The sequence below is a fragment of the Poecilia reticulata genome, linkage group LG22 (assembly GCF_000633615.1).
Source record: "Poecilia reticulata strain Guanapo linkage group LG22, Guppy_female_1.0+MT, whole genome shotgun sequence".
NCBI lineage: Eukaryota > Metazoa > Chordata > Actinopteri > Cyprinodontiformes > Poeciliidae > Poecilia > Poecilia reticulata.
Genome location: NC_024352.1, coordinates 7,245,354 through 7,259,947, shown reverse-complemented (window position 1 = coordinate 7,259,947; position 14,594 = coordinate 7,245,354). Strand labels below are relative to the sequence as shown.

The window sequence follows — 14,594 nt, the reverse complement described above, 5'->3', positions numbered from 1 at the left end:
TTTGGAGGTGTTCCCCACTTTGATCTCGGGGCTTCCAATCCATATTCTGCACTATGCCCGCCACTTGGTTATGTCGTTCCATGTACGCTTTCCCTGCCAGCATCTTGCACCCTGCTATTATGTGCTGGACTCGCTCAGGGGCCTCTTTGCACAACCTACACCTTGGGTCTTGTCTGGTGTGGTAGATCTGAGCCTCTATTGCTCTGGTGTTTAGAGCCTGTTGCTGTGCAGCCAGGATGAGAGCCTCTGTGCTGTCCTTGAGTCCAGCTTTTTCCAGCCATTCTCAAAAAAAGGTGAGAAGTGAATTTTTATATATATACAGACCAGCCTGTCTAGTGTAAAAAAAAAGTCTTGTTCAAACCCTTTCTTCCCCATTCTGAAACTCTGGTTGAGCGTCAGCATATTTCATCACTGTTGAATGCCCAAATGCATTCAGCTGCTGCCATGTGATTGGTTTGATTTGTTTGTGTTCACCAAGCAGTTGTGCAAATCTAAGGTTGCTGCTTAGTGTGGGTTTTACTACCAACCCTCCACTGTGTCTTCTGCATCAAAGGAGTCAATAACATTACAATGGAACTTGTCAAATACATGTTTGAGAGCATTTGTGCTGCTTGGGCACCTTCAGCTGAGCAGCTTTTCCTCCACAACAAGCCATTATCCCACCACTTCCAGTTGGAGTCCGAGACGCTACGACGTAATTCGTCAAAGACAAAAGAACAGCAGTGTCTGACTTGTTAGTCTTTTCTCAGTCAGGTTGGTAAGATGGCTTCCTCTTTAAGAGTTGGTCATGCAGCTTATTCTGCATTACAAACCATCTATTATCAATGTTATTTATTTTAAAGTATTGATTAGATTGAATACATAACAGCGCTGAAAGTTAAATATTTCTGACTTGCATGAGATTCAACTGCAATCAATATCATCCGGCATTAATATTTTACAACCATTCATGTCAACGCCAGGCAGTAATACGTGGATACTGTTCAGTCTTTGTGTATTTATGATACCTAATTTGCTTCCATTGGTTTATTGTAACATTACATACACTTCCCCTTTGTGGTTTTACGACATGAGGACATGAGAAGGGTCATTTGTGAGCATGTATTATTTTTTTGAAGCAGAACTTCCAGTAGCTCTGTTTCGGTTGCAGAGACAGGGTCTATAAGAGACAGAAGGAAAGGAAGAAAAGGTCACTCTGGTCATGTGAAGATGAACTTAGTTAAAAAAAAAAACAGAAAACAAACAAAAAAAAACATCTGAATTTCTTCTTAGCTACATTCCTGTCAAATATTAAGTTTTGTCAGGGAGTTGTGTGTTTGGCAGCCAAAACGTTTGGCCTGCTGCTAAATTTCCCTTATCAGTGTGGGAAGACTTTGGCCCAGATGTAAAATGTTCATGCTTGTGTTTTCTGAGGCTCTTTTCTTTTCCAATGGTAAAAATATAACTTAACACATTTTTAAGAATATTTTAAAGAGACTGAAATTTTTCAGGTCTTTACTGATAACTGGCAAAATTATTGTTTTTCAGACGCACAGAAATTTTTTTTTCTTATCTAAGAGGTACTGAGAGGCTTCCTTCCTTTCTCCACTCTATGGCCTACGCCACGAGGCGAGTCTTCTGAGAATATTGGATTCAACCAAGAGTCCGACGTTGGGAATAATTTGGATGCTTCAAACTAACTTAGGCTTTGTTTGGTCTACATTTTCTACAGTAAAGCAAGTTTCATGTTTGATACCAGTGATCACCGTTCATTACTCGAAACACCAGACGACATTCACCATTTCTTTTTCGTGCTTACACCAATTTGGAATGATCAGGAGTCTCTCTGCATTGACACCTTTTTCTTCTGGCATTCAAACCGGCACGTTTGTGGTCGATTCAAATCCCGTTAACAGATTTTCTCTCCGGATCAGGAATGACCCAACTTCATATAAGATGTGGGCCAATTGCTGAACGCCTCAGTTTCAAAACACCTACAGCTTTTTTTTTAAGCACTGCAAAGTCGTAGCTCCCCTTCAATTTACTGCACACTGGAAGTCAGCAAAGGGATTTTACGAATCAAAATCCCTTTGAACTACTGTTTAAAAACGGCCATTAGTATAGAAGTACTTGGAACGGATAGTATTGACTGAGGGCAGTAGCGCGGCCTCACACAGAGCTCATAAAACACTCTTCCTAAGTTCTCGAGAAAGCGGTGGGTGATAACTTCCCATTGACGGCACATACTTAAAACGATAGAAAACTTAAAGGCGAAACAGATAAGTAATGTATTTTTAGTCGGTGCTCTCTAAACACATGACAGAAACTGGAAAGGGAGGGCCGGAGTACAACTAAATTACAGGGGCAGCTGAAACGAGACACTGCATGCTATGGGAGGATGAGCAACAAAACACTACAATGCTTCACCACAATCTTAGGCATGATGCTGTCCTCCACAGACCGGCATGTTTTTTGTATTATTATTTTTATAGCTGTGACATCACTGTAGTCTGAGAAAATAAACTTGACGGATCACTTTTTTTTTTTGTTATTTTAAAGGTATCCTGTCATTATTACTCATCCCACTTCTTCATGCATAAAACAACTTTTTTTTCTAACTTACTCATAGGTGTCCGTGTATAATCTGCGTTTTATTCATTGTTTTAAACACCTTTTGCCTTTTCACACGAGACCTACTTGCGATACGTGCTTAACCGTGCAAAAATACGGACAAGAACACCGGAGGTGGATGACGAGACAAAAGCACCAACATCAGCAGGAGAGCCGCCGTCATACCTGTCATACCCATTTCTCTTGGCTCCGGAAACCAAGAGAAATAGGTGGCTTGTGAAACGTGTAATCTATTCTCGAACGTGTGGTTGTGGACTTGACATTTAGAAAGTGGCGAAGCATCGTATACCGAGTGAGCTACACCAATTGTAAGGCTCTGTACGGCCGAGCATTGTGTTTCACGCGAGTGACGGGCACGGGCATTCTTTCGCACACGTGCACACACGTAAATACGATACAATGAAGATAAATGTGGCCTGGCATTTATAGATGGTGTGGTGCCAAGCTGCTCGTGGCGCAGATGGCACCAAGAGAGAGAAGATGGACGGAGGAAGGGAGAGCGAGAGAGAGAGAGAAGAAATAAGAGAGGTCTGTGACACCTCTTTTTCTCTGCCCACACTAAAGCTGCCTATTATCTAATCCTTCACACCATGGATTGGGGGATAGGGATGGTCAGAGAAAGCAAGACATACAGTGGTTGCCAGAAAAATGGAGATAGAGAGAGGGAGACAGAGAGAGAGAGAGAGAGAGCACCCGTCACTAACGGCGGAGCGGCATTCTGCTGGTGGCAACACAAGGCATCATTGTACTGTTACAGAGTGAGGGTGCTGCTGCCTCTGGTCCGTTTCTGCCAAACCTAACTCGGCCATAGCAGGACAGCCAAGTTTGAGGCTGGAAAATTTCAGAGTGTAGCTCGGGGTCCAGACCGCCATGAACTGACTCATGATTACAGTGGGAGAGAAAATCCAAAGGACAGCTGTGCTTTGAACTAAAAGGACTGGTGTGCTTAAATTTTAAAGTAAAAAAAACAAAACAACAACAACGGAAGTATAATTTGCTTATAATGATATTTCTGCAGTAAGGTTTCTCTTGTACAAACTATACTGCAATGATTTGTTGCAAAAGTATTTGCAGCAGTTCAACTTCCTCACTGTGGCAGACAGACTTAAAGTATCAAATAATTATGAAGCATTTTTTTAAAAAAAACTAATGCAAGGCATTTTAAAATCCCTAAATCTGAAAAGTGTGGGATATATTTAGGGCTGAAACGATTCCTCGAGTGATTCGAGTACCTCGATTATTAAAATTCCTCGAGGAAAATTGACCTGCCTCGAAGCTTCGTTAATTTATGTTTTATCATTTAGCGCACCGTGTTTCAGCCGGAACATTATTTGCGTTGAGCGGAGCTCTGACTTCCGCCTCTGAGTTGTTGACGGAAGCTACGTGTTAGCGGCATAACGTCCAATCTTCAAGTTCGGCCCGCGGGGATTTTACTGATTGGTGATAATTCCGGGTTTTCATCGTTTTTGTGGGACCAATAAACATCCTTAAAATGACCGGCGCATTGCCGGGAGTTCGGCAGCCTTTCTGCTCCGGAGCTGCTGGTTGAACGGCGGGAAGAAGCTGAGAAGGATTTATACAGGTGAGCGGAGAGACTGAACACGGCGGGCGGCTGAGGGTTGATGCTTACAGGGTAAGAGCAGCTTTACGGACCGAACCGCACAATAAACTTATATCATCCCGGTCTGAACAAACGGGAGGCGGAACATGGCTGGTAGATGGGTTTCTGAACGGAGGAGCCGTAAATATCCCGTGTTGCTCCCCCGGTCTACAAAAAAGTAACTGGTAGGGAAGCTCAAATGTGGAAAAAATAGACTGGTGTAGATATCCGATAGTAACACTGGTGTTATGGAAAATTTACCAATATTTTATTTCATAATTGTTTTTATCCGATTACTCGATTAATCGTAAGAAAAATCTGTAGATTACTCGATTACTAAAATAATCGTTTACAACAGCCCTAGATATATTTATGTTCCAGCTGAATCGCCACCTCCGCATCTTTAAGGATACACGTTTCTGCCAGTTTTTCCATTCTTCTTTATTAAAATAACTCCAGCTCCTTCAGATTGTAACAACATTCCCAACTGGACTTGGATACGGACTTCACCTGGGCCATCGAACGCATGGACACGATTCCGTCTCAACCATTCTATTGTAGGTTTTCTATATTTTTATTGTTCTGCTGCTGGAGGTCGCCAGGAGGATTTCCTCCAGGATCACTCTGTATTTTGCCCCCATCAACATAACAACACGTCACCATCACAGTACAATGTTGCCACCACCATGTTTCAAGCATAAAGATGTTTCTACATGCTACAGTTGAGACAAATGTTTAAAAAACATTGGAATACGACCCGATTCAAAACTACGCTCTTGAAACCGTCGGCTTGTGCTCCTTGGTCTTCCTGGTGCTCTCTAAGAAATCTTTGAGGCAGTCACAGAACTGCTGGAGTTTTCTCAGAATGCAGTAAACAACAGTGGACATTGGACTGTGGATTCGGTTTATTCTGGATTTCATTCACAAAAATAAGAGAAGTGGCAACTGAACTGAAATGAAACATCTGGAGATCATTGTGCAAAGAAGTATTGTTCATAGAATGGAGATGATTGGTGACAACACTGACTGTCACACAACACCAGAGTGTCTTTATTCAGAGGTTTCTTCCAACCCGCTGCAACACTGACCACTGCAGGAGAGCCGTCCTACTCACAGCCACCAGCATCTACAGCAAACTCTTCGAAGAGACCAGCATTTCATTTGCTTTGTTATCAAGCGTCTTTCATTCCCAACTTCAAAATTATTCGTTTTGTGTTGAGTGCCTCGCTTAGAAACCCAGCGAAATGCAAATATTCACAGAAACGCTTGCGCAAATTAAGTTTAAGGAACGCTATGAGTGAACTCCTGCAAGGCACATAAATATCTGCGAGAGTCAGAAAGTGTGCTGTTGTACTGCACACCACCATCACATCGCATCTGGAATACATTTGCAGCACTAAAACTCAACCTGCCTCTCAAATATTTGACTTCCATCCTTTTCAACCACCTCAAAGACGCTGAACGCAAAGAATGTCTGGTGTTTATATTACAAAAGCAGTACAGGGACACTTTGGTTCAAAAACTGTTCTGGTGGGAACAGCATGGGAATGAGTTACAGTTTACACACACACACACACACACACACACACACACACACACACACACACATCAGGAAGGAGCCGCTGCTGTTAAGTCTATTGTTTTGATGTGCTGGTCCAACAACAGAAAAGTGCAGGGGTCACGTCTTTCCCTGCCAGAGGTCAGTATCATGCGCGTATGTGGCAATGACAACAAGAAGAAGAGGCAAGAGTGGAGGAGGGTTGTCTGTGTAGCCGTGCATGGCAGGGAAAGATATCTCCTGTCCTTTCCGCAACATTCCAGCTCTGGAAAACAAACTTTTCCCAACTGCGAATGAATAAGGGAACCCTGGTCCGTTTCCAGCAGGTTACACACCGCCTGCTGCTCTGCTGCCTGGTGGAAGAGGTCACAAACTCTTCTCCACACACCCAACTGTGGCACTCTATCATAACATCGACATGTCTCCTATGCAACAGGACGACGACAACTGGATCCAGCTCATGAAATCAACAAGTACGTTCAACTGTCTTGAAAATTCTGCTCAAAAACGGAAATCTAAGGAGCATCACAGATACAATCTGCATATCTTTAAAGACACAGAGAGACGGACAACAGGGGTGAGGGAGGCATTTACCAACCTGCTTCTTCTGTGGACGTGTTGTCCACATGTTGGTCTGTCTGATCGAGCCAGCTAGATCCTCTGAATGGACGGCAAAACAAAGACTCACGCTCACACACACACACGCATTCACACACACACACACACGCCCCGTCTGAGACGACCAGGAGCCGCGCAGCAGCAGCAGCAGCCAAATTCTGTGTTCCCTCTTTGCTGCAACTCAGTAACTGTGGCTGAGAAGCAGAAGAAAAAACTAACAGTGAACTCTCTGCAACTCCTCAGGAAGGGAGGGCTCTCTGAAACTCTGAACCAATCGCAGGGAGCCATTCTTCCAGTGGACTTCTCTGATTGGGCAAAAGATTTCACTGAACCTGTGGGAGGAGGGAGGAGGAGCCGTAGGGTAGCAAACACCGACACCGGTCCTGCCCTGCCGATTTTCTCATCATTGGTTGGGTGTTTTTGAGTTCGTGCGAGTGGATTTACCTGGATTCTGTGCTATAACATTCCTATGCATGAACACTGAGCCTTTAGAGAGCTAAAAAAAAAAAAACTAAACAAAACAAAAAAAAAACAAATCAAATAACAGCAGAATAGCTAAAATAATGAATGGAAAAGTGTACAGTCTGCTTGATTTGAATACCTGCAGCCTCACAAAAATACACGTACAGGTTATTCTCAATAGACTGGAACTACATTTAAAAATAAAAATTTAAATAACTCCAGCTCAGCGATTCTTGATAAAGGGGGATAAGGCTCACTGCTCAGGGCAGCATCAATTTGGGATGGCTCAAGAAGAGGAAAAGAAGAAAGAACAACACAGAATAGAGCAGCGTTTTTCCACCCTGGTCCTCCATGTTTTTAGCATTTCCCAGTGGTGTGTTAACACAGGGAGACATCTAAAACATGCAGGGCATGCCTTGGGGACCAGGGTTGGGTTGGCAGTATACTACGTAATCAAACTACAAAGGGAAACTCATTACATTGATTCAGTACACAATTTAAGTGGCTGCCTTTATCTGCATTTCTGGCTCTGGTGCCTCTCATCGTCCTGTGCTTCATAAATTCTCTTCGGGGTTTGGATCAGACTATTTTACAATCTAGCACAGGGGTACCATGGCAATTAAAACATGTATAGGAATTTTGGCAGCATGGGCAGGTGCCAAACCCTACTGGAAGACAAAGTTAGCATACATTTTAAGTTTGCCTACAGAGAGTCGTATCAAATCCTGAAAACTTTCGTTGTGCTGACTTTGGACTAAAACACGGTGAGCCAACACCGGCAGACAACACGACTCTCCAAATTACTGATTGTGGAAACTGCACTAGGCAATGCCTTCATCGGCTTAATTCAAGTATGACGCTATTTATGTTGTTTCTGGTTCAGACAAAAGAAACATGCCTGCTGTATCCCGTCACCTCAGGCACAGACTGCAGCCACGGTCTATGTCATGTGAATCTCCTCCAAACTCTCACACCGTAAACATTTCTCTGAAGCTGCAATCACTGTTGTTGCTTATGCACGTTTGTCCACCACACTTTTTTCAATATACTTGAATACTTAATTAAAAACAAGCTAGTTTAGTTCTGTCATTTTATGGCTTATGCTCTCATAAGCTGCACAACCGATAGTTCTTAAGTTTTTACTAATAATCATGTAGGCCATAAAACAGCCCTAGCAGAGCGTAACATTCTTGTATTAAAAGTTCAATTTCATTGCTTTTATAGGAAAATTGGAAAATTTTCCAATTTTCTGAATTGTAAAAGTATATTAAATATTCAAATGTGTTGACATGCATCTGTAGTTGGCTGCTCAGTGAACCTGAAAGCAAAATCGATCTCTTTCACCATCTAGAGGTCAAAACGGAGAACTGCGCTCCTCTTGAGATCAGCTGGCACTCGCCTGTTTGCACCTCCAAGGACTTTAACCTGCAATCTACCACACCCTGAAGGCACCTTTCAGATAAAATGGCTAGCTAAGATTTTCTTTAGTACTAATGCTGCACAGAAGACCCAGAGAAAAATTTCTTCTTTTTAAAAAAAATACTTATTTAAAGGATAATGACATCAGAAGACGGGAGTCACAGTCTAGGCCTGTTAAAATACTAAGACAAGTCAGAGCGCTAAAGGTTTGGTTGGTGTCACAAGGAATATTTCTAAAGTTGACGTCGTTTCCCCCCCCGCTGAGCCCAAAACAACTGTTATTTCATCTGTGCTCAAAGTTGATATCAGCTCCGTGTGAGCTGATATTTGAGTATTAATAAGATTACCCCCAGTTTTATGAGCAGAATCCCCTGAAATGTGAATGTGTCTGTGCAAAATTTCAAAGTCAGCTCTACCTTTATATACAAATATATAAAGAGCAAACTCAAACATATCCTAATGTTGACACACACAAACACACACACACATGCAAAACTGTACATACCAGATGTGAAGAGAAAATCTTGTGAAAAGCACAGCTGTCCTGATGAGGGCCTGACTGCTGCTCTGACCATTAGCCAGATCTCTCTCACTCTTTGCATTTATTCATCACCGCCCAGTTTTCTCTCCTTCCCCGTGAACACGCGCATCATGATTCATCGGCCATAAACATAATGGTAGGAAACACAGCCCAAAGGCCAGCGAGATAGCAGCGCTTGGCACAGCGTGGATAAAATCTGATCAGTGGAAACAGAAATATTTTGTAACCTAATATTTATTACATGCATGGTTTTATTCCAAATGCCGGTCCTTTTAAACAACAAAAAAAAGGAAACAATGATAGTTCATAGTATTAAAGTAAGCAGAAAATGGTTATTTGTTTTATTTATTACAGGGGAAAGACAAATACATTACTTTTTTCCTGAAATCATATAAGTTTCAAATTGAAAAAATGCCAAGATTACAATGTTTTAAAAAAAATCCTTAATATCACAACCTTCTGCATTTCTAGCCTGTGCAAGCTAACTAAATTGTCTTTAGCATCAGAGCTGCCACTGACCTGGCTTCAGCTGGACAGAAAGTTAATCTTTTGCTTCGGCACAGAAAGCTTCTCAGGTTTTCATGAGAGCTGCTGACTTTTACCGATTTGATCTTTTCCTTTTTATTAAATCCATGTCAGCGTATCAACCTTTATGAGAATAACGGTTCTTTAGCTACACTCTAAACAAACACATTAGCCATTGTGAGAATTCAAATGTTATGATCTAGTGTGCTTCAAAATCATGCTGTGCTCAATAGTTGTTACTCTTCAAAACTCCTTTTTGTAGAGCACATAAAATAAATATAAGGAGCATAAAACACTAATCTAAGTTCACTGTAAAAGAGCAGATTTTTTTTTCATTGATTGATGGAATTGCAATAAAAAATATTTGGTTTTTTTTTTCCACTCACGTCTTTACCAATGTAAGGGGCTGGGTGAAACGTGAAGGGCAGTGTACTTTAAAAAAAAATGTGCTGAATAACCTCCAATAGAGCTGATGTACATATAACAATCATGTTTGTTTTCATTCTGCCGGAAGCTAATTCAAGCCTTCAATTAAATCTGAGCTACAGCCTCGTTATAATGTGATTCAGTTAGGCTACTTGTGATTGCAATTATAACGCTGAATTTAAGCTGAATGACAATCTGAGTGCTGGATGTCTCATCAAATAGTAATTCTGTCATGTGTTTATTATTCCAAATAACTAAATTACTTCAATGTAATACTTTTGTTCATTGGAAGCTGGATAAAATTTTTTTTAAAAAGAGTATGCCATTTATGAATACATTTCATCCGCATGTGGAAAATACATTTTAGAATTGGTTGTAGACGATCACTTTTGGACTACAATTAAGTATCTGTTTTCTTGCAACACTTTTATATGATAAACCATCACCACATAATTGTGACATAGACAATGATTACAAATAAAAATCAAGAAATTGTGACTCGCATGATCTGATTGCAGCCATTTACTTTCTGATAAAATCTAATGAAGTCACAGCAATAGAAAAAAAAGAAAAAAGAAAAAAAAAGCAACCTGTCAATCTAAGTAGAAATGCGGCTGTTCTGTTCTGTGTTTGCTATAGAGAACGTTATTGAAACGGCATCATGAAGATCAAAAGATCCAGCTGACAAATCAGGGAGGAAGTTGTGGATGAGTTTAAAGCAGGTTCGATATTGTCACCTTCTTAAACTAATAATGTGTAACTTTGGTAAAAAAAACAAAAAAAAAATTCTTTCCAGAAGATGCCTTAGGCAAAAGAAGAAAATCACTTTTGGCAACAACAATTACTTATGCTAATAAGATGACAATATGCATCATCTCCATCCAGTCTAACTGCTAACTGACTGTGCAAAAAGTCTAAAATGTGAAGAAATTAAATCATTTTGCAAGGTACTTTTATTTATTTATTTATTTTTTTGCTTCTTTTTCCTCTGCTGTGGACTTTGAAAGGCAAAACTGTGAGCAAAGTTTCACCGAATCGGATGCACGTCGTCCAGGCATCACTGCCCTGACAACTCCAGTAGGTGGTGTCGCTGCAGCCACAGTGCGCCCCCGTTCACCTCCCCCCCTACCAGCACCTCTTCACCTGATGGGTTTTTTTGTTGTTTTTGCGCACTGGGAATCTGGATCCACACACAAGGCATTCATCACATCAACATCGAAAGCATCACAGCTAGGAGTGGAGCTGGATCTCTTTTCTTTTTCCTTTAATCTGTTTGAAATCCTTTCATCGGTCATATATCCTTAAATTCATTTTTTTTTTCCCCCACCCCCGAAGATGTTGAAAACGCGTCGCCCCATTGTGATTTTTGTCAGTTTTATAAAACTCTGCTTTCTTCGTCGGGTGGAATTTGTTTTCACGGTGGTCGTTTTTTGTCCGTTCGTGTTTGGGTGACTCTGAATCTGTGTCCTCCCAGGATAGTTACTCTTCCCGCTGCTGCCGCCGCCGCATCATGGGACCCGGAGTCTGACTCACCGTCACCTGCTCCCGATGGAAGTCGTAAAACGACTCCCTGTTTTGGACACTGCCCGATGACGTGAACTGTTCGTGCCACCTTTTACGCGTGAAAGGCTCCAGGTTGATGTCGGTTCTCGCCGCAGAACAGAAGAAGTCGTAGCTGCAAGTGCGACTGAAGGAGCAAAAATCCATGCAGTGTTTGATTTTACTTCTTGCTGAGAAGAATGCGCCTTCTGTTTTCATTTCTATTGTGGTCTAAAACAACAAAGAGCTTGTGTGTTTTTAATGACTTCCGTTTGACATAAGTAACAGGTCACTTAAGAATTTGCCTTCAGAATCAGATGCGTTCCACGAATCTCATCTCATTAATATATTTGACAAGAAAAACGACTTCAAATAAATGTTTCATCCTATAATTGCGATTTCTTTAACCTTCCGACAGACTTTTACGCAGCGCGCGCGCGCGCGTCAGGTTTTTGGTTTTACGCGCGTCTGCCATTCTCCGTGATGGACGCCGGGAACAGCGCCTCTAAGGGGCATGAGGACTCCAACTCCCAGGGAGACTTTAGAGAACGCAGGGAGGCCTGGTCCTGTGAATAACCGCGCTGCAGCATGCCCTCCTGGCCCAATGACTCTGAGTGCCTCCCGCGTAACTGCAGCTGGGAGGAGACCTACAACACCACGAGCAGCGCCGACCAGCCCGCGCCTCCGCTCAACTACTACTCGATCCCTCTCCTCACGTTCATCACCGTCGCCTGCTCGCTGCTCTTCCTGGTCGGAGTGGCCGGGAACGTCATGACCATCCTGGTGGTGAGCAAGTACAGGGATATGCGCACCACCACCAACCTCTACCTGTGCAGCATGGCTGTGTCTGACCTGCTCATTTTCCTGTGCATGCCGCTGGACCTCTACCGCATGTGGCGGTACCGGCCCTGGCGCCTCGGAGCCGCGCTCTGCAAACTCTTCCAGTTCGTGTCCGAGTCTTGCACGTACTCCACCATCCTGAACATCACTGCGCTGTCGGTGGAGCGCTACCTGGCGATCTGTTTCCCGCTGCGCGCCAAGGCTCTGGTCACCAAAAGGCGAGTGCGCGCACTGATCTGCGTCCTGTGGACGGTGTCCCTGTTCAGCGCAGGGCCTGTGTTCGTCATGGTTGGAGTGGAGAGGGACACCGTGGAACCACTAAACCTCACGTCCCGGATTAATACGACTGGCTTGCTTTTGGACGTTGGGGACACTCGGGAGTGCAGGATGACGCACTACGCCGTTGAGTCAGGCCTGATGGGGGCCATGGTGTGGCTGAGCTCGGTGTTTTTCTTCATGCCGGTGTTCTGTCTGACGGTGCTGTACAGCCTCATCGGCCGTCGCCTGTGGCAGAGGCACAGGGAGACGAACATGAGCTCCCGTGTGGCTCACAGAGACAAGAGCAACAGGCAGACCATCAAGATGCTGGGTAAGTTTGGAAATGTATTTACATTTACTGTTCTGACTTGCAGGTGTAAAGAGAAATTAGACTAAATCAAAAAAAAAAAATGATCTGTTGTCTATATTGGCAATATGGCTCACCACCCAGGACAGCATGAGCTGGGGGCAGAACAAGATCCTACTCCAAAAAAAAAAAAAAAGGTATACTTCTTGGAAACTTTGATTAGCTGAAAAGTTTATTAATTCCACTAATTCAATGGAAAGTACGCGAAGCTCATACTATGTAGCTACACTGTATGTTTCAAGTGTTTATTTCTGATTATTCTGGTGAAGTAGGATGAATAGAAAACACATTTTTAGTTTGACATTAGTTGATTCTTTTGTTTATTCGTGTACAGTTATTGTAACTGTTTTCCTTTTCGTCGTAGCGCCTTTGTAGTGTTTATATACTTTGTTCAATGTTGAGCTCGAGAGTTAAATAAATACAGATTTTCCTCTTCGTTTTGCCTGCCTCCTCCCCGCATTCGGCTCCTCCAGGAAAAACACAACGTGACGGTTTTATGGTCCACAAAATCATGCGTGGGAACGCCAGCTTTGTTTTCTAGCAGCTACTGAAAAGTTGAGTGGTGGATAAAGGAGATCAAGCAGCAGTGATGGAGAATATCGTGAATCAAAGCTCATTTATGAGTTTGGTATTCAGAAGGAATGAACTGCTGTTTGGGTCAAAGCTTCAGGACCCAACACACACCAGGTTGGTCTACTTATGGGTCTCTGGATCCAACAGCTGCAGTTGGCCAAAGTGATGGCCAGAAACAACAAATAACAATTCAAACATAAAAACAAATTACAAACACAATATGATTTTTAAAAAAAACAAAAACATAAAAGGAAGCCCAATAAATTTGGGCGAGTACAAATATGTTTTAAGACATTTCTTAAAAACCGTCTAATATGATTGGGTAACTGGCTCCACAGCTTAGGAGGTACAACTTAAAAGTATAAACCACGACTTTGGGACAACTAAACTTAAATGGAAAATGATATCTAAGTGATCTATAGGGCATAAGGCTCCAGGAGATAGACAGATCCTGTCCATTCAACAATACAACTTTAAATCATTTCTAAAACTTAAAAGGGAGCTGATGAAGGAAAACAAGCACCGAAGAGACACGCTCATACTTTTTTGTCCATTCGGCACAATAGCTGCAGTCGTATATGACGACCCCTCCTACTAAAACTGTGATGGAAAATCACCCGAACTGAGCAGAGTGGAGTTGAGATGAGCCACCGTGTAGCAACGCTACTGGAAAAAAGGGTCATCAGTAATGATTTGTAGAGTCATGTCTTCTGTTTGTGGATTTGATAAAACACAGTGGAAAAACACCAGCAGAGTAGCCCTTCAGCCAGTGATACATAAACTGTACGCTACATTTTAGTAGTAGGGAGACACTTCTGTGTTAGAAAACCTTTTTTTTTCTTTTTTTTTTCAGTGTTATGTAAAATTCAAATTCTCTTAAGAAACCAAATTTGAGAAAATGATCCGACACCTTCCCACACTGGTAAAAGGTGCCGATGCCTTCTTGGTGACCACAGCATCACTGTGCCAGGAAACTCTCTGATGTAAATCCTGCAGAGAAACCTTGGAGGATGTTGAGAGGAAAATGAGAAAACCAAACTATGCAAATGAACAGAAGCCTGGTCTTCCTCAACGGAGCCACAAGCTGATCCTAATGTTCATACAAATTGAATTTTGGGGCGGGGTTATTGTCTATGTGCCAAAATTAATATAGAAATACAAAATCAGCATCAAAATCAGTTTTTTTTCAGTTAAATGTAATTTCAATTAGTTAATTAAGAGATCTGTTGCTTTTGCTCTCAAATATAAAATTATATAT

At 42.2% G+C, this 14,594-nt stretch overlaps 2 protein-coding genes across 2 annotated transcripts in view; one reads left to right on the top strand and one right to left on the bottom strand.

The window, feature by feature from the left end:
* Positions 1 to 6,585, bottom strand: part of pld1a (phospholipase D1a) — a 35,002-nt gene extending 28,417 nt beyond the window's left edge. The window contains exon 1 of the mRNA XM_008399211.2: positions 6,367 to 6,585. The gene's annotated coding sequence lies outside the window, so the exon portion shown is untranslated. The remainder of the gene's footprint in view (positions 1 to 6,366) is intronic.
* A 5,218-nt stretch (positions 6,586 to 11,803) lies between these two features.
* ghsra (growth hormone secretagogue receptor a) overlaps positions 11,804 to 14,594 on the top strand; it is a 7,955-nt gene continuing 5,164 nt past the window's right edge. The window contains exon 1 of the mRNA XM_008399212.2: positions 11,804 to 12,727. Coding sequence (XP_008397434.1) covers positions 11,887 to 12,727 — 841 coding nt within the window. The 5' untranslated portion in view covers positions 11,804 to 11,886. The remainder of the gene's footprint in view (positions 12,728 to 14,594) is intronic.